General features: G+C 39.0%; 1 protein-coding gene across 1 annotated transcript in view; it reads left to right on the plus strand.

The window, feature by feature from the left end:
* LOC101276190 (uncharacterized) overlaps window positions 1-26,845 on the plus strand; it is a 54,831-nt gene that overhangs the window by 17,067 nt on the left and 10,919 nt on the right. Inside the window, exons 10-12 of the mRNA XM_049711029.1 lie at window positions 16,176-16,272; window positions 21,190-21,290; window positions 25,924-26,039. Coding sequence (XP_049566986.1) covers window positions 16,176-16,272; window positions 21,190-21,290; window positions 25,924-26,039 — 314 coding nt within the window. The remainder of the gene's footprint in view (window positions 1-16,175; window positions 16,273-21,189; window positions 21,291-25,923; window positions 26,040-26,845) is intronic.

The following is a 26,845-nucleotide window of genomic DNA, read 5'->3' on the forward strand; positions in this document are numbered from 1 at the left end:
GTTTCTCTCCACTACTTTTTTGAAGCCAGGCGGTGGACCTAGTTTTTTTCTCCCTCTTGAATTACTTTTCTGGTCTTGGTAATTTGTAAAAAGTACTCTGGTTACTTTTTTTTTTTAATAATTAAACTCTTTATGTTGGAGATTCATCTGGTTTTTTAAAAAAATAATTTATTTTTGGTTGCATTGGGTCTTTGTTGCTATGTGCAGGCTTTCTCTAGTTGCAGCGAGCAGTGGCTACTCTTTGTTGCGGTGCACGGGCTTCTCATTGTGGTGGCTTCTCTTGTTGTGGAGCATGGACTCTAGGTGCACAGGCTTCAGTAGTTGTGGCACATGGGCTCAGTAGTTGTGGCTCGTGGACTCTAGAGCACAGGCTCAGTAGTTGTGGTGCACGGGCTTAGTTGCTCCGCAGCATGTGGGATCTTCCCAGCCCAGGGATTGAACCCATGTCCCCTGCATTGGCAGGCAGATTCTTAACCACTGTGCCATCAGGGAAGCCCCTGGTTACTTTTAGTGGTAAAACTGTCTTAGTCCTGAGATTTCATATCAAAGCAAGTAGTTTATTAATCTGAGTTGTGTCTCCCCCTTTATGTACTGTCTAGTGAGCCACAGTCCCCACCACTCCCTATTAGGCACACCTGCTACACTCATTTATAAGCCATGCCTGGTTTCTTGGCAGCACCTGTATTTGCAGTTCCTACTCAAAACCTTTTTCCCAAATTGAAACCTTTCAGATCAGTGGCAATAGCTGTAGCTCTCACCCCATGCATATTTTCAAAATCCAATGTGGAGTGGTGAGGATGGTGGCTTACTAGATAGAATAAGTTCCATCTAAAGGTGGGCAGATACCTCTCGGCTCCATCTGATTATTGCAGTTTGGAAATTCAAGTTCAAAATGTACAGATTTCTAATCTTCCAATAATTTTTATCTTAAAATCTCTACTTAAAACACTGTTAGACAAATACATGTCTGAGCACTAGATTTGGGCTTTGTGCTGCCCTTCCTCTGACTGAGGTGAATTCAGATGACTCTGGAGGTTATTTTAAAAGACCATGGGTGGATGAAACAAGAGGCAGATTTCAGATCGACATGAAAAAGACCTTTGTAACTGATATGCTGTTCATAAAACAGATTCACAAAGCAGTGAGCTGCCAGTTGCTAAAAGTGTTTGGGATATAAGCTAAATTGTCATCACAACAGGAGATTCATGCATTAGGAGTGAGGAAGGGTCAATTTAAGGATTCTTTTTATTAACAGCTTTATTGAGATATCATTCACATACCCTACAATTCATCCATTTAACATATATAGTTCAGTAACTTCAGTATATTCACAGGGTTGTGCGATCACTGCCACAATTAATTTAAATACATTTCCATCACCCCCAAAAGACACCGTTTACCCTTCATCTGCCATTCCCCCACTCCTCCATATCTCCCAGCCCTAGGAAACTACTAATTTACTCTCTATTTCTATTTATTTGCCTATTCTAGACATTTCATGAAAATGGAATCATATAATATGTGGTTCTTTTGTGACTGGCGTAATGTTTTCCCCTAGCATAATGTTGTCAAGGGTCATCCACGTTATAGCATGTGTCATTGCTGAGTAATATTCTGTTTTATGGATATACACATTTTATTTCTCCATTCATTAGTTGATGGACATTTGGATTATTTCCATTTGGGGCTATTATGAATAACAAACATTTGTACAGAATGTTTGTTTGTATTTGTGTACAAGTTTTTGTGTGGACAAATAGTTACATTACTCTTAAGCATATTTCTAGGAGTAAAATTGCTGGGTTATATGCTAGTTCTACATTTAGCTTTTTGTGGAACTAACAAACTGTTTTCCAAAGTGACTATATCACTACATTCCCACCAACAACATACAGGGGTTCTGGTTTCTCCACATCCTTGCCAACACTTGTTATTATCTGTCTTCTTTCTAGCTATCCTAGTGTGTATGAAGTGGTAGCTCATTTGTAGTTTTGAATTGCATTTCCCTACCAACTAACGATGTTGAACATACTTTCATATACCTGTTGGCCATTTGTATATCTTCTTGCAGAAATGTCTATTCAAATCCTTTGCCCATATTTTGCATTATTTGTCTTCTTACTGTTGAGTTATAAGAGTTGTTTATGTATTCTGGATACAAGTCTCTTAGATAAAACATTGGCAAATATTTTTTCTTTTCTGTGGGTTGTCTTCTCACTTTCTTGATGGTATCAGTTGCAGCACAAAGTTTTTCACCGTGATGTATTCCAATTTATTTTTCTTCTGTTGCTTGTGCTTTTGGTATCATATGTAAGAAAACTAGGACACAAAGAGTTATTTCTTTTTTTTCCTAAGAGATTGAAAGTTTTAGTTTTTACACTTAGGTGTATGATCTGTTTTGAGTTGAGTTTTGCATAATGTGTGAGGTAGTGGGTCCAACTTCATTCTTCTGAATGTGGATATCCAGTTATACCACCATTTGTTGAAAAGACTATTTTTCCTTATGTAATTTTTGTGTCATTTTTGTCAGAAATCAGTTGTAAATATAAGAGTAACCATAAATTCTGAGCTCTGGTTCTCTTGCTTTGATCTCTATTTCTGTCCTCATGCCAGTACTACACAGTCTTAATTACTGTAGCTTTGTAGTAAGTATTGAAATTAGAAGTGTGAGTTCTTAAAACTTGTTGTTCTTTTTCAAGAACGTTTTGGTCCCTGGCATATCCATATAACTTTTAGGATCAGCTTGTATTTTCTGCAAAAATATCAAGTTAGGATTTTGATAGAGATTGTTCTGAATCAGTAGATCAATTTGTGGAGTATTACCATTTAACAATATTAGGTCTTGTGAGCCATGAACATGGGATGTCTTTACATTTATTTAGATCTTTAGATCCTTTCAACAGTTTTTGTAGTTTTTCAGAGTACAAGTCTTGAACTGCTTTTGTTAAACTTATTCCTAGGTGTTTTAATCTTTTTAATGCTATTGTAAATGGAATTGTTTTTGTAATTTTATTTTCAAATTATTCATTACAAGTGTGTAAAAATACAATTGATTTCTGATCTTGTATCTTGCAACTTTGCTGTACTTGTTTATTAGTTCTAATCATTTTTATTGAGTTCCTTGGAAGTTTCTTTATAAAAGATTATATCTTCTATAAATAGAGTTTTATTTTTTTCTTTCCAATGTGGGTACTTTTATTTCATTTTCTTGGCTAATTTCTCTAGGCATAAACTCCAGTATGATATTGAAGAGAAGTGATAAGAGGAGCCATGCTTATCTCTTTCCTCATTCTAGGAGAAAAACTTTCAGTCTTTCTTCATTAAGTACAATAGTAACTGTGGGTTTTTTGTACGTGTCCCTTCTGTTTCATCTAAATTTTCTAATTTATTGGCATATAGTTGTTCATAGTATTCCTTTATAATTCTTTTTATTTCTGCAAGTTCTATAATGATGTCTTCTTTCATTATTGATTTTATTATTTATTTATTTATGGCTGCATTGGGTCTTCGTTGCTGTGTGTGGGCTTTCTCTAGTTGCAGTGAGCAGGGGCTACTCTTCATTGTGGTGCACAGCCTTCTCATTGCGGTGACATCTCTTGTTGTAGAGCACAAGCTCTAGGGCATGCAGGCTTCAGAAGCTGTGGCACATGGGCTTAGTTGCTCTGCAGCATGTGTGATCGTCCCAGAACAGGGCTTGAACCCATGTCTCCTGCATTGGCAGGTGGATTCTTAACCACTGCGCCACCAGGAAAGCCCTCATTTATTTTCATAATTCGAGCCTTCTCTTTTCTTGGTCAATCTAGCTGAAGTTTTATCTATTTGGTTGATCTTTTCAAAGAATGAACTTTTAGTTTTTATGATTATCTCATTTTTAATTCTTTATTTTACTTATTTCCACTCTAATCTTTATTCTTTGATTCCTTTTGCATTCTTTGGGTTTAGTTTCCCATTAAAATTCTAGTTGCTTAAGGTGGAAGGCAAATTTACTGATTTGAGATCTTTTTAATATAGCGATTTACAATATTAATTTTACTCTAAGCACTATAGGTGCATCCTATATGTTTCATTATGTTGTGTTTCCATTTTCATTCATCTCAAAGAACTTTTAAGTTTCCCTTTTATTTTTTTATACATCTTTATTGGAGTATAATTGCTTCACAGTGTTGTGTTAGTTTCTGCCGTACAACAAAGTGAATCACCTATATGCACACACATATCCCCATATCCCCTCCCTCTTGAGCCTCCCTCCCACCCTCCCTATCCCACCCCTCTAGGTGGTCAGAAAGCACCAAGCTGATCTCCCTGTGCTATGCAGCAGCTTCCCACCAGCCATCCGTTTTACATTTGGTAGTGTATTTATGTCAGTGATACTCTCACTACATCCCAACCACCCATTCCCCCCGTGTCCTCAAGTCTGTTCTCAACGTCTGCATTGTTATCCCTGCCCTACCACTAGGTTCATCAGTACCATTTTTCTAGATTCCATATATATGCGTTAGCATATGGTATTTGTTTTTCTCTTTCTGACTTACTTCACTCTGTATGGCAGAGTCTAGGTCCATCCACCTCACTACAAATAATTCAGTTTCATTCCTTTTTATGGCAGAGCGATATTCCATTGTATATATGTGCCATATCTTCTTTATCCATTTGTCTGTCGATGGACATTTGGGTTGTTTCCATGTCCTGGCTATTGTAAATAGTGCTGCAGTGAACATTGTGGTACATGTCTCTTTTAGAATTATGGTTCTCTCAGGGTATATGCCCAGTAGTAGGATATGGTCCTACTGGGTCATATGGTACTTCTATTTTTAGTTTTTTAGGGAATCACCATAGTGATCTCCATAGTGGCAGTATCAATTTATATTCCCACCAGCAGTGCAGGAGGGTTTCCTTTTCTCCACACCCTCTCCAGCATTTCTTGTTTCTAGATTTTTTGATGATGGCCATTCTGACTGGTGTGAGGTGATACCTCATTGTAGTTTTGATTTGCATTTCTCTAATGATTAGTGATGTTGAGCATCTTTTCATGTATTTGTTGGCCATCTGTATGTCTTCTTTGGAGAAATATCTATTTAGGTCTTCTGCCCATTTTTGGATTGGGTTGTTTTTCTGATATTGAGCTGCATGAGCTGCTTGTATATTTTGGAGATTAATCCTTTGTCCATTGCTTTATTTGCAAATATTTTCTCCCATTCTGAGGGTTGTCTTTTCTCTTGTTTATGGTTTCCTTTGCTGTGCAAAAGCTTTTAAGTTTCATTAGGTCCCATTTGTTTATTTTTATTTCCATTTCTCTAGGAGGTGGGTCAAAATGGATCTTGCTGTGATTTATGTCATAGAGTGTTCTGCCTATGTTTTCCTCTAAGAGTTTTATAGTGTCTGGCCTTATATTTAGGTCTTTAATCCATTTTGAGTTTATTTTTGTGTATGATGTTAGGGAGTGTTCTAATTTCATTCTTTTACATGTAACTGTTCAGTTTTCTCAGCACCACTTATTGAAGAGACTGTCTTTTCTCCATTGTATAGTCTTGCCTCCTTTATCAAATATAAGGTGACCATATGTGTGTGGATTTACTTCTGGGCTTTCTATCCTGTTCCATTGATCTATATTTCTGTTTTTGTGCCAGTACCATACTATCTTGATTACTGTAGCTTTGTAGTATAGTCTGAAGTCTGGGAGCCTGATTACTCCAGCTCCGTTTTTTTCCCTCAAGATTGATTTGGCTATTTGGGGTCTTTTGTGTTTCCATACAAATTGTAAAATTTTTTGTTCTAGTTCTGTGAAAAATGTCATTGGTAATTTGATAGGGATTGCATTGAATCGGTAGATTGCTTTGGGTAGTAGGGTCATTTTCACAATGTGGATTCTTCTAATCCAAGAACATGGTATATATTTCCATCTGTTTGTATCATCTTTGATTTCTTCCATCACTGTCTTGTAGTTTTCTGAGTAAAGGTTTTTTGCACCTTAGGTAGGTTTATTCCTACTTATTTTATTCTTTTTGTTGCAGTGGTAAATAGGAGTGTCTCCTTAATTTCTCTTTCTCATTTTCCATTGTTAGTGTGTAGGAATGCAAGAGATTTCTGTGCATTTTGTGTCCTGCTACTTTACCAATTCATCAGTTAGCTCGAATAGTTTTCTGGTAGCACCTTTAGGATTTTCTATGTATAGTATCATGTCATATGCAAACAGTGACAGCTTTACTTCTTTTCCATTTTGGATTCCTTTTATTTCTTTTTCTTCTCTGATGGCCATGGCTAAAACTTCCAAAACTATGTCGAATAATGGTGAGAGTGGAAGTCCTTGTCTTCTTCCTGATCTTAGAGAAAATGGTTTCAGTTTTCCACCATTGAGAATGATGTTGGCTTTGGGTTTGTCATATATGGCCTTTAGTATGTTGAGGTAGGTTCCCTCTATGTGCACTTTCTGGAGAGTTTTTATCATAAATGGCTGTTGAATTTTGTCAGAAGGTTTTTCTGCATCTATTGAGATGATCATATGGTTTTTCTCCTTCAGTTTGTTAATATGGCTTATCACATTGATTGATTTGCATATATTGAAGAATCCTTGCATTCCTGGGATAAACCCCACTTGATCATGGTGCATGATCCTTTTAATGTGCTGTTGGATTCTGTTTGTGGGTATTTTGTTGAGGATTTTTGCATCCATATTCATCAGTGATATTGGCCTGTAATTTTCTTTTTTTTTTCTTTTTTTTTTTTTTTTTGCGTTACACGGGCCTCTCACTGTTGTGGCCTCTCCCATTGCGGAGCACAGGCTCTGGACACCCAGGCTCATTGGCCATGGCTCACGGGCCCAGCCACTCCGTGGCATGTAGGATCTTCCCGGACCGGGGCACGAACCCACATCCCCTGCATCGCCAGGCAGACTCTCAACCACTGCGCCACCAGGGAAGCCCCTATAATTTTCTTCTTTTGTGACATCATTGTCTGGTTTTGGTATCAGGGTGATGGTGGCCTCATAGAATGAGTTTGGGAGCATTCCTCCCTCTGCTATATTTTGGAAGAGTTTGAGAAGGATAGGTGTTAGCTCTTTAAATGTTTGATAGAATTCACCTGTGAAGCCATCTGGCCCTGAGCTTGTTTGTTGGAAGATTTTTAATCACAGTTTCAATTTCAGTGCTTGTGATCAGTCTGTTCATATTTGCTATTTCTTCCTGGTTCAGTCTCAGAAGGTTGTACTTTTCTAAGAATTTGTCCATGTCTTCCAGGTTGTCCATTTTATTGGCATAGAGTTGCTTGTAGTAGTCTCTCTCATGAGCCTTTGTATTTCTGCAGTGTCAGTTGTTACTTCTCCTTTTTTGTTTCTAATTCTGTTGATTTGAGTCTTCTCCCTTTTTTTCCTGATGAGTCTGGCTAATGGTTTATCAATTTTGTTTATCTTCTCAAAGAACCAGCCAGCTTTTAGTTTTATTGATCTTTGCTGTTGTTTCCTTCATTTCTTTTTCATTTATTTCTGATCCGATCTTTATGATTTCTTTCTTTCTGCTAACTTTGGGGTATTTTTGGTTCTTTAATTGCTTTAGGTTTAAGGTTAGGTTGTTTATTTGAGATTTTTCTTGTTTCTTGAGGTAGGATTGTATTGCTATACATTTCCCTCTTAGAACTGCTTTTGCTGCATCACATAGGTTTTGGGTCATCATGTTTTCATTGTCATTTGTTTCTAGATATTTTTTGATTTCCTCTTTGATGTCATCAGTGGTCTCTTGGTTATTTAGTAATGTATTGTTTAGCCTCCATGTGTTTGTGTTTTTTACGGTTTTTTTCCCCTGTAATTAATTTCTAATCTCACAGCATTGTGGTCAGAAAAGATGCTTGATATGATTTCAGTTTTCTTAAATTTACTGAGGCTTGATTTGTGACCCAAGATGTGAACTATCCTGGAGAATGTTCCATTCACACTTGAGAAGAAAGTGTAATCTGATGTTTTTGGATGGAATGTCCTATAAATATCAATTAAATCTATCTGATCTCTTGTGTCTGATTTAAAGCTATCTGATTTAAAGCTTGTGTTCCCTTATTAATTTTCTGTTTGGATGATCTGTCCATTGGTGTAAGTGAGGTGTTAAAGTCCCCCACTATTATTATGTTACTGCCTATTTCCTCTTTTATAGCTGTTAACAGTTGCCTTATATATTGAGGTGCTCCTATGTTGGGTGCATATATATTTATAATTGTTATATCTTCTTCTTGGATTGATCCCTTGATCATTATGTAGTATCCCTCCTTTTCTCTTGTAGCTTTCTTTATTTTAAAGTCTATTTTATCTGATATGAGTATTGCTCCTCCAGCTTTCGTTTGATTTCCATTTGAATGGAATATCTTTTTCCATCCACTCACTTTCAGTCAGTATGTGTCCCTAGGTCTGAAGTGGGTTTCTTGTAGACAGCATATATATGAGTCTTGTTTTTGTATCCATTCAGCAAGCCTGTGTCTTTTGGTTGGAGCATTTACTCCATTCATATTTAAGGTAATTATTGATATGTATGTTCCTATTAACATTTTCTTAATTGTTTTGGGTTTGTTTTTGTATGTCCTTTTCTTCTCTTGTGTTTCCCACTTAGAGAAGTTCCTTTAGCATTTGTTGTAGAGCTGGTTTGGTGGTGCTGAATTCTCTTAGCTTTTGCTTGTCTGTAAAGCTTTTGATTTCTCCTTCAAATCTGAATGAGATCCTTGCTGAGTAGAGTAATCTTGGTTGTAGGTTATTCCCTTTCATCACTTTAAGTATATCATTCCACTCCCTTCTTACTTACAGAGTTTCTGCTGAAAAATCAGCTGATAACCTTATGGGGATTCCCTTGTATGTTATTTGTTGCCTTTCCCTTGCTGCTTTTAATATTTTTTCTTTGTATTTAATTTTTGATAGTTTGATTACTATGTGTCTCAGTGTGTTTCTCCTTGGGTTTATCCTGTATGGGACTCTCTGCACTTCCTGGACTTGATTGACTGTTTCCTTCCCCATGTTAGGGAAGTTTTCAACTCTAATCTCTTCAAATATTTTCTCAGACCCCTTCTTTTTCTCTTCTTCTTCTGGGACCTCTACAATTGTAATGTTGGTGCATTTACTGTTGTCCCAGAGGTCTCTGAGACTTTACTCAATTCTTTTCATTCTTCTTTCTTTATCCTGCTCTGTGGCAGTTATTTCCACCATTCTGTCTTCCAGGTCACTTATCCGTTCTTCTGCCTCAGTTATTCTGCTATTGATTCCTTCTAGAGTATTTTAAATTTCAGTTATTGTGTTGTTCATCACTGCTTGTTTGTTCTTTAGTTCTTCTAGATCCTTGTTAAATATATCTTGTATTTTCTCCATTCTATTTCCAAGATTTTGGATCATCTTTACTGTCCTCACTCTGAATTCTTTTTTTGGTCGACTGTCTATCTCCTCTTCATTTGTTTGGTCTTGTGGGTTTTTACCTTGCTCCTTCATCTGCTGCATATTTCTGTGTCTTATTTTAACTTACTGTGTTTGGGGTCTCCTTTCTGCAGGCTGCAGGGTCATACTTCCTCTTACTTCTGTTGTCTGTGCCTAGTGGGTGAGTTTGGTTCAGTGGCTTGTGTAGGCTCCCTGGTTGGGGGGACTGGAGCCTATGTTCTGGTGGGTGAAGCTGGATCTTGTTCCTCTTATGGGCAGGGCTGCATCTGGTGGTGTGTTTTGCGGTGTCTTTGAGCTTAGTATGACTTTAGGTAGACTGTCTGCTAATGGGTGGGGTTGTGTTCCTGTTTTGCTAGTTGTTTGCTGTGAGGCATCCAGCACTGGAGCTTGCTGGCCGTTGGGTGGAGCTGGGTCTTTGTATTGAGACAGAGACCTCTGGGAGAGCACTCACTGATTAATATTCCATGGGGCTGGGAATTCTCTGGTGGTCTGACATCCTGGATTCGGCTCTCCCACCCCCAAGGCTCTGGCCTGATCCCCAGCCAGACCACCAAGACCCTGCAAGCCACACAGTGTGGAAGAAAAGGAAGAAGAAAAACAAAATCATAAAGAAAAAAACAAAAAAGAACCCAAACAAACAAACAGACAAAACCCCAAGACAAATGGTAAAAGCAAAGCTAAACAGACAAAATCACAAAAAGAAACATACACGCAGGCACTCACAAAAAGAAAAACAAAAGAAGAGAAAACAAAGAAGAGAGCAACCAAACCAATAAACAAATCCAAAACCAAAACAAACACTAAAAACTAACAAAAACATAAAAGCAGAAACAAATCAAATGCAGAAAGCAAACTAAAAAAAGGCACTGAAAACAAATACAAAAATGATAAAATGTAAAGACGAAAGATGAAAACAAAAGGAAAAAATACAAAATGACAGAGTAGTAAAGTAAAAATAGAAAAATATAAAATACAGTTAAAAAAGAAAAGCAAAAGAAAGAAAATAACAAACACAAGCAAAAACACAATATAATATAAAAGTACAGTAGAATTAGGTAAAACAATTAAGTAAAATATATTAAAAATAAAAGCATAAAAAGAAAAGTAAATTAAAAAGTTAAAATAATAAAAAAAGAACAGAACCAAAAAAAAAAAGTAGTGATATTTTCCTGTGGCCTTAGTTGTCAGTGTCCTTGGCCGCATAGTGAGCCACAGACAATCCCTGCTTCCCCAGGAAGCCCTCTGGTACCTCTAGGTGGGTCTCTGGACCTGCTGTGGGCACTGTGGGGCCAGCTCAGACTCTGACCTGGCCTTAGTCCTGCGTGTACTTGCCCCCAAAGTCCACAGTTGTCCCCAAAGTCCACAACCTCAATTGTGGGAACACTCATTGTCTATTCAGGTATTCCACAGATGCAGCGTTTACCCAGCTGATTGCGGGGATTTGATCACTGCTCCTGAGCTGCCTGGGGAGACTTCCCTTTCTCTTCTTTGGTCGCACTGTCCCTGGGGTTCAGCTTTGGTTTTGGCCCCGCCTCTGCATGTAGCTGCCCTTAGGCGTCTGTTCCCCGTCCAGGCAAGAGGGGGTGAAAGCGGCAGCTGATTAGGGCTCACTTGCTCAGGCTGCGGGGAGAGGGATATAGCAGTCATAATTGGGATGTGTGGGGAGTGCCTGCAGTGGCAGAGGCTGGTGTGAAGTTGCAAGAGCCTAAGGAGGTGCGCCACGCATTCTCCCGGGGAAGTTGGCCCTGGTTCGCAGGACCCTCAGCAGTGGCAGGCTGCACTGGCTGCTGGGAGGTCGTGGGCAGGTACCTGCCTTGCACACAGGACCCTTGGTGGCAGTGGCAGCAGCCTCTGGGGTCCGAGATAACAGCCACAGCTCACGCTTGTGCCCATGTAGGCATTGCCCTACCATCTGTGAGCACACAGAGAGAGAAGCTCTTCTGACAGGGCTGCCCCTCTCCTCACACACCCCACAACAAAGGTCTCCTGCCTCTCTGGCAGGCCTAGGTTTTTTCCCAGACTCCCTCCCAGCTAGCTGTGGTGCACCAGCCCCCCAAGGCTGTCCTCACGCAGCCAACCCCAGTCCTCTCCCAGGGGTCTGACCTCCGAAGCCCAAGCCTCAGCACCCAGCTCCCACCTTCCCCTGCAAGTGAGCTGACAAGTGTCTCAGGCTGGTGAGTGCTGGTCAGCACTGATTCTCCCTCGGCCCTCCACACCTCTGTTGTTGCCTCTCCTCCGAGGCTCTGAAGCTCCCTGGTCCTGTCCCCACCAGTGAGGGGGCTTCCTAGTGTGTGGAAACTTTTCATCCTTCACAGCTCCCTTCCAGAGGGGCAGGTCCTGTCCCAATTTCATTGTCTCTTTTTTTCTTTTTTCTTTTGCCCTACCCAGTTACATGGGGATTTTCTCACCTTTTTGGAAGTCTAATGTCCCCTACCAGGATTCATGTAGATGTATTATTGATGTATTTGTGGGGAGGAAGGTGATCTCCATGTCTTACTCCTCCGCCATCTGGCAGGTCTCTCCCCTAAGTTTCCCTTTTATTCCTTCTTTGACCTGTTCATTATTTAGGAATGTGTAATTCAATTTTCACATATTAATGAATTTCCAAAATATCCTGCTGTTGATTTATAATATAGTACCATTGTGGTCAGAGAACATACTTTGTATGATTTCAGTCCTTTTAAATTTATTGAGGATTGTTTTATGACCTAACATAGGATCTGCCCTAGAAAATGTCCCATGTGTACTTGAAAAGTATATGTATTCTGTTCTTGTTGTGTGGTGTATTCAATAGATGTCTATTAGGTATAATTGCTTCATAGTTTTGATGAAGTATTCCATTTTTTTCTTGATATTCTGACTTGTATCCATTATTGAAAGTGTGGCATTGAAGTTTCTGATTGTTGAATTGTTGTTTCTCCAATTCTATCAGTTTTTGTTTTGTGTATTTTGGTACTCTGGTATAAGATGCATATTTGTTTATAGTCATTATGTCTTTCTGATAGATTAACACTCTTATCATTATAAAATGTCTTTCTTTGTCTCTAGTGACAATTTCTCTTTTAAAGATTATACTGTCTGACGTTAGTGCAGCCACTCCAGCTATCTTTTATTAGTGCTTACAGAGTATCTCTCTTTTCTTCCTTTTGCTTTCAACCTATTTGGTCTTTGAATTTAGTGTGTGTCTTGTAGACAGCATACAGTTGACCCATATTTTCTCCCATTCTTCCAAATGTAAATGGAGTGTTTAATCCATTCACATTTAATGCAGTGACTCATAACTAATAAAGTAGGATTTATTGATACATCATCCATTTTGCAATGTGATTTTTATGTCTTGTGTCTTTTTATTTCCTCTACAATTATTGCTTTGTTTTGGGTTAAATATTTTCTAGTATACCATTTAAATGCCCATGTCATTTCTTTGACTATATCTTTTGAATTATTTTCTTAATGTTTATAGTAAGGATTACAATTACCATCTTAATTTGTGACAATCTGGTTCAAACTAAAACTAACTTAATTTCAATAGTATTCAAAAATTTACTCCAGTATATTTCTTTCTACCCCTCCTTTATACCATTACTGTCATATAAATTACATCGTTATATATTATAAAACCTGTAATTCAATTTTATAATTCTTACTTTATGTTATTGTCTCTTAAAATAGATGAAGAAGAAATAGATTACAAACAAATACATATTTATTCTCATATATTTTCCTGTGAAGTTACATTTACCAGTGTTCTTTATTTCTTCATGTGGATTCAAATTACCGTCTAGTGTCCTTCTCAGACTGAAGGAATCCCTTTAGCAATTCTTGCAGGATAGATCTGCTAATGACAAATTCCCTGAGAGTTTATCTGGGAATGTCTTCATTTCTCCTCCATTGTAAGGAAGAGTTTAGTTGAGTACAGAATTCTTGGTTAACAGTCTTTTTCTTTCAACACTTTGAGATGTCATTCCACTGCTTCCATGGTTTCTGATGAGAAATCAGCTTTAATCTTATTAAAGATCCTTTGTACATAATGTCATTTTTCTCTTACTATTGATATTTTCAAGATTTTCTTTTTGTCTTTGACTTTCATCAGTTTGACTGTGACGTGTCCAAGTGTGGCTCTCTGTGAATAAGTTCTACTTGGAGTTTGTTGAGCTTCATGGATGTATGGGTTAATATTTTACATAATATTGGGGAAGTTTTTGGCAATTATTTCTTCAATATTTTTTCTGCTCCTTTCTCTTTCTCCTTTTCCTGTGGAACTCACATTATGTGAATGTAGGTATGTTTGTTTGATGGTGTCCCACAGGCATCTGAGGCTTTGTTCATTTTATCTTGTTCTTTTTTCTTCTCCTGAAGCTGAATAATCTCTATTGGTCTATCTTTAGGTTCACTGATTATTTCTTCTGCTAGGTCATATCTGTGGTTGAGCCCCTATGGTGAATTGTTCATGTAATTTTTGTACTTTTTAACTCCAGAACTTCAATTTTTTTCTATTTTTATTTCTCTTTATTGGTACTATGTGATGAAACATCATTTTCACACTTTCCTTTAATTCTCTAGACATCATTCCATTAATTTTTTAAACATATTTACAATAGCTAATTTAAAGTCTGTGTCTACTGAGTCCCAAATCTGGGCTTTCTCAGGAGCATTTTCTCTTGACTGCTTTTTTACTTCCTGTTAGTGGCATACTTTCCTGTTTCTTTACATGTCTCATGACTTTTTGTAGAAAACTATACAGTTAAATAATGTATCATAATAACTCTAGGGTCAGATAGGTATTTATTTTGTTGCTAGGTTTTTGTAATTGTTTTTCTTGTTGCTACTTACTTGCTTACTGACTTTTCTGAACTAATTCTGTAAATTCTGTATTGCTTCCAGTGTATGGACACTTAAGTCCTCTGGTGGCATTTTTTTTTCAGTTCTTTTATTATTTATTTTAGGAGTCATCCTGTGTCAGTACAATTTAGTGGTCAGCCAATGACTGGTTAGAAGAGTTTCTTAAATGCCTTGTCTGTATGTCTTCCACCCTTTTTATCCCTTCCCACTAGAGGATCTATGTGAGAAGGCATGCCTTCAAACTTGTTGCAGTTTATAAGACAGCCTTAGCTTTTACTTCCTGTTTGTGCAGGGTTTCAAGGTCAGCCACTAGTGAGTTATTGGGAGCTTCTCTTTTCCCAGATCTTTCTTGGGTCACCTTTGACACCCTAAGAATATGTCAGAGCTTTTCAAAGTTTCAAAATCTAGTTCTCCAAGATTTCCTTTTAAATTCCTAGTCAGGTTCTTGTTTACCCACCTGAAATCATAGCCTTAGGTAGCTGCCATATTGCCACCCATTTACTATTGTTTTGATAGTACTCTGGGGATAGGTTTTTTTTTTTTTCCTCCCATGAGCTGAGCTCTGAGTCCAATCAAATACCCACGGCACTCTGGGGATAGAGATTTTTCCAGGAAGCTGCTTGTTCGGACAAAATACTGACTGTGCTCTGGGGATGATGCCTTTAATGTAGCTCTAAAAGAGTTCTGTCCTTTCTGTTGGCTATCAGGCTGCCAATTTTTTGCAGCTATGATGCCACTAAGCTGGGGAGAAAGGCGGGTGGGAATAGCCTCAAGCTAAAATGTTAGAGACACCACTGTCTTACCGAGGTTCAGTAGTTTCTCTTAGACAATTTTCAGGGTTTTTTCTGTGGCTTTGGTTAATTTTCTGAGTTTTGAAATGGTTGGTTTTAGTTGTTTTGCCAGTATTTGTATTGTTTTTGTGGGACAGTTTGTGAAGGTTCTTGTCCTACCATTCCGGAAGTCTGTCTCCTCTAGGATTCTGTATAAGTTACAGAATAATGGCAAAGCAAAGAAACAAACAAGGAGCCTCTTAAAGAGAAATGTTACCCTTTTTCTTCCAGCTTTGTCTTTTTCTGTATCCCTGTCTTGTCTTCTGTACTGTCTTCCAACCTCCCTATGGTGTTCTCTCTGTGATGGTTTAGTGTAGTGAGGAGAGTCTTGGCTTCGGAACTTGAGCACACCCGGATTCCATTTCTAGCTCTGCAACAGTAAGCAAGATACTGACTTTCCTTCGGTCTCAGTTTCCTCATATAAATTGGTGATACTCATAGAATCACAATAAAGATTAAATGAGAAAACTTTTAACGAGCTTATTCCGGACCTGTACATACTAGGTGTACAGTAAATTAGTAATATAATATACAATGTATTATTTATTCAGTTCTCTCATTTTATCCCTTTTTACTGACCTATCTTAATGAGTTTTGGTGTAAAAATCGTAGTTAATGGGTTTAGGAAAGTAACTTACAGAAGAAAGATAATGAAAAGAGAATCATGTCTTTTCTTTGCTGTGTGATCTTAAGCAAATTATTTAGCCACTTTGAGCCTTAGCGTCCTCACCTTTTAAATGAGAATACTAGTATGTGCCTCTGATATGTTAGGGCCTTGCTTTGAGAATCAAATGAGTTCATGACACCGTAGGCTTGTGGAGGCTTTGCACCATGCACTGTCTGCAAACATACAGTGGTCTCTAGTTTGTGAAGGTAAGTGTCTGGTTCTTGGATTACATTCATGGGATTAAGTTTGCTTTTTTTTTCTTCTCAAAAAACATAAACGTAGAATGTAAAATAAGTTGCTTATTATTTGTGGCACCATTTCCCCCCGTCTTTTGAGTTAGATAAGTATTTTGCCATATTTATCCATTATGTAGCAAATGACATTTATTGTTCATAGACTTTGGATTTAATATTTTCATTTAATTGTTCACTTTGTGATTTAGGCTAAAATAGAAGAAAAGACCATTTATGAATGCTGTGGCCGTCGAAATATGTATGTGAACATAGCAAGAAATACTCTGAAGAAGCTGAGAGACCAAGGTAATGTCTTTTCAATTAAGTGATAAGATAAAAAGTTGTGATTAACACCCGACACTGAATGTGTTTTCTTCATTAACAGCGTTGTTTTTAGATATTCAATGAAATGTATGTTTTAAATATTCTGTTGAGTCGAACGTGCAGGTGGCATTTTTTTGTTGAAAGTAACAAGTTAGCCTTGAACTTAGTTGTGAATATAACCTCACTGAAGGAGGTTATCAGTGATATATTTAAATTTGATTTCTGGTTATAAAAGTAATTCACCTCCATGTGGAACAGTATCAGTACTTCTCAACTTTTTAAAAATCAGTATTGTCCCCCTAATAAACCTATTTTTTCTACCTCCTTCACCCCCAGTAAAATGAAGTACTGAGGGATAATATTTTATCAGTTAAATTGAGTTTTGTAGAGCCACATACTATAGTAATATCTAAGATTTTTTTCACTCCTCAAAAGCCAACTTTACTCCTCTGGGGGCAGTACCACCCCAGTTGAGAATACGTGGCATGAGTTCAAATAATACGGAAAAACATCTTTTTTTTTTTTTTTTTTTGCGGTACGCGGGCTTCTCACTGCTGTGGCCTCTGCCGTTGCGGAGCACAGGCTCCGGACGCACAGGCTCAGTGGCCATGGCTCACGGGCCCGGCCGCACCGTGGCATGTGGGATCTTCCCGGACCAGGGCACAAACCTGTGTCCCCTGTATCGGCAGGCGGACTCTCAACCACTGCACCACCAGGGAAGCCCCAGAAAAACATCTTTTAAAAAAACAGTCAAAGACAACTATCTTCCAGATCTCTTATATAGACCCTCCTTTACATGACTACAGAGATATATATAATATTCATGAATACAATCATTTTATATACAGTGTGTCTAACTTTTTTTACTCAGTAAGGTATCATAGAAGTCTTTTGTCAGTTAACCTGGAATCCACGTTCATATCTAGATCTGTATGATACTTTTTAAAGACTGCATGAAATTCTATTGTATAGAACCTATACTATACATATTCCATTATATGGAATTTATAATATAGATGAACTAAATGCCTTTGGGTATTTAGATTGCTTACATTTTTTTTGAGTATAAATTCTGTGATAAATATGTGTGAGGATGTTAACACATTCACATTTACTTAAACCCGAGCATACGTATCTTTAGCATAAATTCCTATACACAGAGAAGCTAGCAGAAAGGGTCTGCATGTTTAAAATTGTTAAATATTGTGGGGTTTTTTCAATTTTATTTATTTATTTATTTTTGGCTGCATTGGGTCTTCATTGCTGCGCGAGGGCTTTTCTCTAGTTGCGGCAAGTGGGGGCTACTCTTCGTTGCAGTGCATGGGCTTCTTATCGCGGTGGCTTCTCTTGTTGCAGAGCACAGGCCCTAGGTGCATGGGCTTCGATAGTTGTGGCACGCGGGCTCAGTAGTTGTGGCTCACGGGCTCTAGAGCACAGGCTCAGTAATTGTGGCGCACGGGCTTAGTTGCTCCACGGCATGTGGGATTTTCCTGGACCAGGGCTCAAACCCGTGTCCCCTGCATTGGCAGGCAGATTCTTAACCACTGCGCCACCAGGGAAGCCCTGGTAAATATTGTTAACTACCCCAGAAAGGGTTTGTCCATTTACATCGCCCACTAATGGTGGAGTGTGTGGTTTTCCTCACACCCTGCCAAACTTTCTTATTTATCCTATTTCAGAGTGTGAAGGTATATTAAAAAAAATAAAGTTAATTTAATATATTTTATTACTACGAAGTTGAAGATGTTTATTTCTCTCTCTTTTTAAATTTGCTCTTTGTATCCTTCTGCCCTCCCTTTATAAATTGTCCTATTCATTTGGGACAGCCTTTTACATATTCTCTTTTAATAATACTGCAGATATTTTCTTTAGTTTGTCACTTGTGCATCAGCCTTATTTATACTTTTTTTTTTATAATATAGAGGTTATTTTCAAAGTGTAATCAATCTCTTTTTTATTGGTTTCTGGGTTTTGTGTCATGTTTTGAAAGTCTGTTCCATTCTCAAGAATGTAAAAACTGTTCATCTGTAATTCCTTTATGGCATTTTTTTAATGTACAGCACTTTAAGTAGACTTAAATACATGTATTAAAATATATGAGATCTCTTAGATTAGTATTTTCATGGCATTCTAGCTTCCCCCCACTTTTTCTCATATTAAATATAGCACATAGAAATAGAACATGCAGGGGCTTCCCTGGTGGCGCAGTGGTTGAGAGTCCGCCTGCCGATGCAGGTGACGCGGGTTTGTGCCCCGTTCCGGGAGGATCCCACATAACGCGGAGCGGCTGGGCCCGTGCGCCATGGCCCCTGAGCCTGCGCGTCCGGAGCCTGTGCTCTGCAACGGGAGAGGCCGCAACAGTGAGAGGCCCGCGTACCGGGAAAAAAAAAAAAAAAAGCCTCATGTAAGAATTGAAACAACGTAGATGCTTTTAGAATCTCTTAATACTTCTCATAACACAGTTTTTCGTTTTACAAAAGAGTTTGGTAAAGCATGTCTAGTAAATTCTGCTAAAGTAATAAATTAGAGAAACTTTCTCGAGAGCTCATTAGAGTGAGGGGATCTGGGACTGGGTTACTGGTGTTGGGAAGAGATCCTTGAGCTATCTTGCCTTTGTGAGAGTCATCAGGGTTCCCATTGTCTCCTGCTTGTAAGCTTTTGTACTTTTCTTATCTGAGTGAGTATTAAGAACTGTTACGCAAGATTTCGAGCCAGAAGGCCTGGGTTTATGTATCAACTGTGCTGTGTGACTTTGGTCATATGTCCTTACTTTTCTGAGCCTCATCTAACTCATCTGTAAAAATGAAGTCAGTTCACTTGCCATTCTGGCTTAATGTAAAGTTTAAATCAACATGCTTAGAACAGGTTTCGGCCTGCTTAATATGCACCAGCTATTACTGATACAATTTTAACTTTCCCATCTCTCACCCAAAGCTTAGGACATCACGTGGTCCAGGGAACAATATTGATTTGTTGTGGCTGTTACTGAAGGACACGAAGACTTGGATTCTTTTAGACTACTGTCTTACTTAATGTTAATCAGAATCCTAGCATTTCATAAAAGGGTTAGTAGACTCTAACCCTACCACTACTTAAAAAGGGAAAAAAAGCAATTTAAATTTTATTGGACAGCTTTTCTTTTTCTCTTAGTGGTCACAGGAATTATTCTTTAAGACATCTTAAAGGCTCCCTTCTAACTGAAGCACAGTTCTGTGAAAATAACTACCCCCAACCCAACCCTGACAAACCAGGAAATATTCTTTTAAACCCAGGCATGACAAAAACTCTTGTAAATGATCATACGCATATGGGTCCAAAAATTATCCTTTCTACACGCTAAGACTGGAGCCCTAAAAGTCCCAGTGTTCTGGGACTTCCCTGGTGGTCCAGTGGCTAAGACTCTGCGCTTCCAATGCAGGGGGTCCAGGTTTGATCCCTGGTCAGGGAACTAGAGCCCATGTGCCACAACTAAGTCCCATGTTGCAACTGAAGATGCCGCATGCGACAATGAAGATCCCACGTGCCACAACTAAGACCCAGCACAGCCAAATAAATAAATATGAAAAATAAAAGTCCCAGTGTTCTGACATTTTCTAATCGAAACAAGATTTGTGGCCAGCCATGGCCACAAATGATGGCCGCATCATTAGGCTACAGGTAAAGACATGGTTGCATCTCATTTTCTTTCCCTTTCCGTTTCATTTTAGTCCCAGTATCTAAGTGCTTTACTTATGTAATCAGTTTTATTAAATCTTAGCAGCCATTTCAGGTAAGTACTGTTACCACCTCCATTTATACAAATGAAGAAACTAAGGTTCAGAGAGGTCAAATAATTTATCAAAGGTCACTCAGAAAATAAGTGGTAAAGCCAGGATTTGAACCCAAGGAGTCTGACTCTGGAGCTTCTGCGTTTACCCCTAGACATATGTAGGCAGTGCTGTGTTCCGTATACTTCATACCCTTTCACTAGGAATTCTTATAAAAAGACTTCCAATTAGTCTTATTATTTTGCATTTTCTCCAAATACTGGGCATAGTTAGTTAATATATTTATCCCACTCCCTCTCCCCCCAGAAAAGAGATAGCAAGAGAATATTTAACATTAACACAACTGTCAAATGTTAGGTCCATCAGAGTTTGAAATGCAGTTATAGAAATATTTTTCATTGGCCTTTCTTTAAATCCTCTCATTGGAAGGCAGTACACTTAACAGTTAAGAACCGGGGCTCTGAAGGAGAAAGGCAAATCTGGGTCTGGGTGCTGGGTAAGTCATGAGCCGCTCTCCCAGTGTTGGCTTCCCCACTCTGAACAATGAGATTATGGTAGCTGCCCCATCAGTAGCTATGAGAATCCGTTAAAATAGTGCATCTGAAGTGCCTGGTGCAGTGCCTGCCTCGTCATCGCATAACAGACACCCAAATAAAAGAGTTGCTGTCATCATCGTCATCAGAGCCAGTTTGAGGGTCATTAATAAAAATAAGTATTCATAAACGGGTCTAGTGAAAAGCCCAGATACACTCTCAGTGACAATAAACAGATCACTATGTGTCTAAAAGGAAGACATGGGTCCTAATTCAGGAGTTACTATGTACTAGAGTAGATGACAGATCAAGTTGGTGACAGTCAACTTGTGCTGCTAAAACCACAATCCCCTGGCGTTGGGCTGACTCTGGAAGCAGGTGGGAGAATGCCTGTTTGAGCAGTGGCAGCCCTGATGCGGAAGCAGCTCACCTGCACGTACTCCTTTGCATAATTCTGTTCCTTTTCCTGTTACTTGGAGATCACACTGAGTCTGTGCTCACGACAGGATCAGGAATGCAAAGGCAAGTCCCTGCATGCAGGTCCTCATTTCCCGCCCCGAATCTATTCATGAATAACTCTACTTCACGTTCTGTTTTAGCTTCTAGGAGGATGTGCTGTCGATGTGGGAAGATCTATGGCGTGACTCCTGCAGGCAAACACAGCAGCGTAGAGGAATGTCACTACCACTTTGGCCGACTGGTGAGTCATAAAGGCAGGTGTCTGGTCGTTCCATTTCATTTACTTGACGAGCCGGTGCCAAAGCGATGGGGAGAAAAGTGGAATAGAGTATTCAGTTCAATGTGTATTTGTTAAATACAGTCCAGTAAAGAGAAACTGTATTGATTCAAAAGTTTCCATTACAAACATTTACTCCCAACCATCACTTCTTAACTTTGGAGCTCGCGGGCTCAAGAGTATGGCTGTGATGATTCTTCCGCCTGTTTAAGACCTCAGGTCAATCAGCTACCTCCTGACTTCACCTGCTTTTCACAGGCCAGCGTTAGAATAATTGCTTACGGCTTCAGTTCCTTGGCCCCTGCCCTGCACTGAGTGAGGATGAACAACTGCTTCCTCTCCCCCAGCCCAGCCCCCATTTCTTCTCCAGCACAGTAAATTCCCTACAGTCAACTCAGATGTTTTTTTTCCCTACTCAGACCAAAAAATCTGGGTGCAGTCATCACTGTCTCCTCTCGGTGCACACCCCCCCATTCAAGGCCTTTGTTTTGTTTTTCCCTTTTTCTTTTTTTCTGCCTATGCCAGCGCCCGTAGTTCCCCCACCAAGGATTGAATCCGGGCCACGGCGTTGAGGGCACCGAGTCCTAACCACTGGACCGCCAGGGAACTCCCTGGTGCGCCCTTTCATCTCAGCAGTGTCCAAGTCCCATTTGTTCTGTTACCTCCAAAGTGTCTCTTCTCCACCTCTGCTGCCCCCCACCAGGGCCACAAGACCCTCATCTCCTTCCCAAGCTACTGCAGCATCCTCCCAGTCTTAACACTCCCCCGCCCCAAGCTACTTCTCACCCAACAACCCCCAGAATAATTTTTAAATCACAGTTCTGTTTACATCACTCCCCTGCTATAATGAAAATTCTTCAATAACTTTGTCAACCCTGCCAAATTTGGCCTCTGCCCGCTATCTTGTACCCTTTCCACAGTTTCTTTCCTATCACACTGGCCAACTTTCTGGAGCCTTCTAACCTGCTGTCTCCTTTTCACGCAGCTGGTTCCTTCTCATCCTTTGGGCCTCTGCTTAAATGTGACCTACTCAAGGTTCTTTCGTGACCCCGTGATCTAAAATAGGTCCTCCCTCTTCTATCACAACCTTTGAGGGCCTTTGACTGTCACTGCCTTTGACAGCACCCAACTGCATTTTGTAATGATTTAGTGATTTATCTGCCATCTTCAAAAGACTGCATGCTCTTGGAGGGACCGAATGTCTCCCTGGCACTTAGCATGGTACCTAACGCATACAGGCTGTCAGTATCTGCATGGATAGATGGGTGAACAGATGAATTATTTATGTAGATATGGAAATGAATATGAAAGCTATTATAATAAATGCTATGAAGAAAATAAAGCAGGGCAGAGGAAGTAGAGAGGAACAGTGGATGTGATTGAATTATAGAATCAATATAAGAATAATGGATCAATAGTAAAGTAAATCAGACAAGTTTGACTTAAGTGTTTAGGGCTTAGTCTTAGTGGGTGGGGAGACTGTAAATTCCAAAAGGGAAGAAAAATAGGAAGACACTGAAGGAGAATAAAAGTAGCATATTAACTACTGTGTGGAATAACTAGACAACACAGCATAATGAACAGAATGGGACTTTGGAGCCGGCGGACCTGAGATTTTGGGCTGTTTCACCACTTACTTTCTCTGAGACCTTGAGCAGGTTTCGGAAGCTCTCTGAGCTTTTGTTTCCACATTCGTAGAATGAGCTTTGTGTGCAGTTTAGTGAGCTGACATGTCCAATTCCTGGCTTCTAACAGATGCTCTGTTAATACTGGTTCTCAGCCTCCCTTTCTCATCACAGGAGAAGGTAAGATAAAGGCGTGAGATGTCAAGATTGGATGGGTAATAGAAGGTTGGTTAAGCAAGAGTCTTCAGTGCCAGCCTGAGAAATCTGCATTTGATTAGCAATGTAGAAGTGAAGCATTTGAGGGAAGTGATGTAATGAAAAATGTGCTTGAGGAAGATTAATCTAACCACATTTTATGGGAAAACTGGTGCAAAACCTGCTGTAGGCAGAGCGGATTTTAGGGAACAGTTGGGAGAACATTACCTTGGGCCAGAGGGAGGAAGGGCTTGGGGTAGGTAAGGGTACGGGTGAGATGGAAGATGCGAGAGAGATAAAAGAGAGATGAAGGCTTAGGCTTGTTGCTGTGAAAATGTGCAAAGTGTCTGGCCAAGGCAGTGGAAGAAGAGGGTGTCGGGATTTCAGAGGTCCAGCCAAGGTTGGAGACAACATCTTTGTTACGGTCTCAGTCTACGTAACTGGGTGATGTTCCTTGGGTCAGATGCAGGAAGGGAGAGGGTGGTAGCCGGAGCCCATCATCCAGGGGCTTCAGCACAGAGGGCAGGTCAGGGAGGAGAATATTTTGAAAGGATGGTTGAGGTAGAGTTAAAGCAGGATAAAGAAGTGATATCAGGAGAGGAGCTGACGGGCCCGGCCACATTATGGGGAAGCAGAGGGAGGAAGGGGAGAAAAGGCATTCAAGACACTGGTAATTATAATTCACCTTCAAAGTGCAGCCTCTGAGAACTCGGCTTCTAGGAGTCAGTGTTTCCTGTTTGTTACATAATAGCTAGAAAAGCAACCATGCAGAGTTTTAGACTTTACATCAGATCACTTGCATGGTGCAGTCTTAAAGATCCTTGTGCGTGAGACGCTCTGGGAGTTAGCCACTCCGCCTTGTCAAGCTTCCTTGTTTTGATTTTTACTTTTCGTGTGGTTTGCAGTTCTTGGTGGCTCAGAAAGGCGGTACAGCTGTTGTGAAGGTGTCCTTCGATCCCCCGGGTGTCAGGTCGCCAAGGTAGGGCTTGTTCCCCAGAATGCTGCTTGTTTCAGAACCAGAGTTGCTGCCTCCTGCGCAGACCTTGGGGAACCATAAGCATTTGGTATAATCCACTAATTTTCAGTTGATGAAATTTTTATGAGCTTAGTTGCTCTTGCCAAAACATACAGTAACTTATTTGGCAGTGTTCATTTCAGCTTCACGTTCAGGACCAAAAAGCAAACCTAGAAGGCTTTGTGAAGACTTTTGTCAAGTTCCCACCCCGCAGCGGGAATCACGGTTGTATTTGCCGTGAATTGTGAGGTGGTACATTGGTGGTATGTTTTGCCTTATTTATGCACGTGTAAGGAACGTTCCCAGGCTCTCTCTCTCAGTCCCACACAGTGCTGCGATGTTGTTCACACGTTTTCAGATGAAGCAACTGAAGCTGAAAAGAGTTAAGTGACTTGGTGGGATACCTGCACTTGGTGATGGAGCCAGGAGTTGGCCCACGATCCTCTTTCTTTTACCTGTTAATTTTTATTTATATATAATCACTGCTTGTCCTACTCATTACGTTGCTGAAATTACATGGGTGGAAAATGTTATGAATACTACTGTTATCCCCCAAATCAGCATAAAAGCTTTAATTTTTAAAAAGCTATTGTTTTTATAGAGACAGTAAAATATTTATAGGGAGTTACCTTCTTCCATATGAGAATCAATACTAAACAGTAGGGGAAAAACAGAACTTGGAATCATGAGACCTCGGAAGCTCCACTGCTTATCAGGCAAGTCTCCCGGATGCTCCAATATGTAAATTATGAGGTTAATAATAACCCGACAGTGATGGTGAGAATCAGATACACTAATATATGGCAAAGTGCTTTGTATGTGTCAAACATCATGTGAACAGTCATCTTTAACAAAACATAAAATTAAATTTTTGTTCCCTGTGGCATATTTGGAAAGCAGATTTGTGGAGTTTAATTTTAATAGGTATAGAAGGGAAGTGTTCAGTTTTTAAGCTTAGATTTTTGTTGTTGTTTTGTTTTGTTTTTTGCGGTACGCGGGCCTCTCACTGGCACCACCAGGTAAGCCCTAAGCTTCCATCTTTAATTGCAGACAATGAAAGCTGTTTCTGGCTTAGAAATCAAATGTTTTTTTTTCATTCAACAAGGTTTATAATGCATTGTTCAATATGGTATCCACTAGCAAACAAACGTGTCGGTATAGAGAACAGAGTAGCAGTTACCAGAGGGGAAGCGGGGGAGGGCAAAATGGGTAAAGGGGTCAACTGTATGGTGATGAATGAAAACAAAATTTTTGGTGGTGCAGCGTGCTGTAGTGTTTATAGAAGTCAAAATATAATGTTATACACATGAAACTTATATGATGTTATAAAACAATGTTACCTCAATAAAAAATTAAATTAAATTAAAAATTTAGTTCGTCAGTCATACTAGCCATATTTCAAATACTCAATCCCCACTTGTGGCTGGTGGCTACCATATTGGACAGGACAGAAATAGAACATTTCATCTTCACAGAAGGTTCTTTTGGATAGCACTGATCTCTAATGAAAATAATTGTAAAGCCTATGCCAAGAAAATGAAATTATTTTTATTAGCAGAAATATTACCAACATTAAGGAAAAAATTAAAGCTTGGAACATCTTTTATATGACCGTCAGATCCACACACTGGTTTTTATTACCAAAACTGAATGATTGGGTTAGATTGTATATTCCAGTTAGAAATATTCCTTTAAGATATCTAAGATGTTAAAATATGTTTGCCCAATATGATGTTTAAATTTAATATTTCCGTCTTTATAGCGCTATACAGCCAAAGGTTTGGAACTTACTCAAGTGACAGTGGTTGATCCCAGCCTCCAGGTGGGCTATGATACATCTGTGAAACCAGATGAAGAAGTCATTGACTATAACACTAGGTATGCATTATACACAGGGGTTTGTTTTTGAAATTATAGAACATTCAACATGTACTTTGAGTTTTAGCCTAGGTACTTTTATTTGATTCAACTTTAGAGCATGAGTTAACACTGTTTTCTTTTAATTAATTTGTTTATTCAAAACGATTCATGTTCTGTTGAGTACCTTGCTAAAATTATGCAGACACTGTATTAGGCCCTGGGTAACAACCCGAAATGAGAGATACGGCCTCAGCACTCATGGTGTTTACATGTTGGAATGGTAGGTAGGAGGCTAGAGAGACAGACAAAAATATTGAATAAGTTATTTATTCATTCATTTATTCATTCAATCATTAATCAGTTTCTTCTGAAAATACCATACTATTCCCATTAGATGAAAATTTCTATAATCCTGTAGATGTGTCACTGAGTATACATAGCTTTGATATAGCATACAGAACACTGGTTCAGTGCAAATTCTATTTTATTATTATTATTAAAGTAGGACATGTTTCTGATCCAAATGCAATGCTAACTTGAGATAGTATGATACAGATGTGCCTTTTATTTTTAAAAACCTCATATAAAATACCCAACAATATCATTGATTAATTGAATTGGATTTCCTAAAGGCACATAAGCCATATGACATGACATATTTATATATTTATTTAAATATATCTATTTAAATATAAAATAGAAGACATTGATCTTATTGTACAATGAAAATTTAGAAGTGTTAATTACTGGTGTGATTGTATTTATTCAATTTTCTTTAACAAATTCTCCAATGGTACTTAATATGACGTGTGTGTGTGTGTATA

This window comes from Orcinus orca, chromosome 6 (genome assembly GCF_937001465.1).
Source record: "Orcinus orca chromosome 6, mOrcOrc1.1, whole genome shotgun sequence".
Lineage (NCBI taxonomy): Eukaryota > Metazoa > Chordata > Mammalia > Artiodactyla > Delphinidae > Orcinus > Orcinus orca.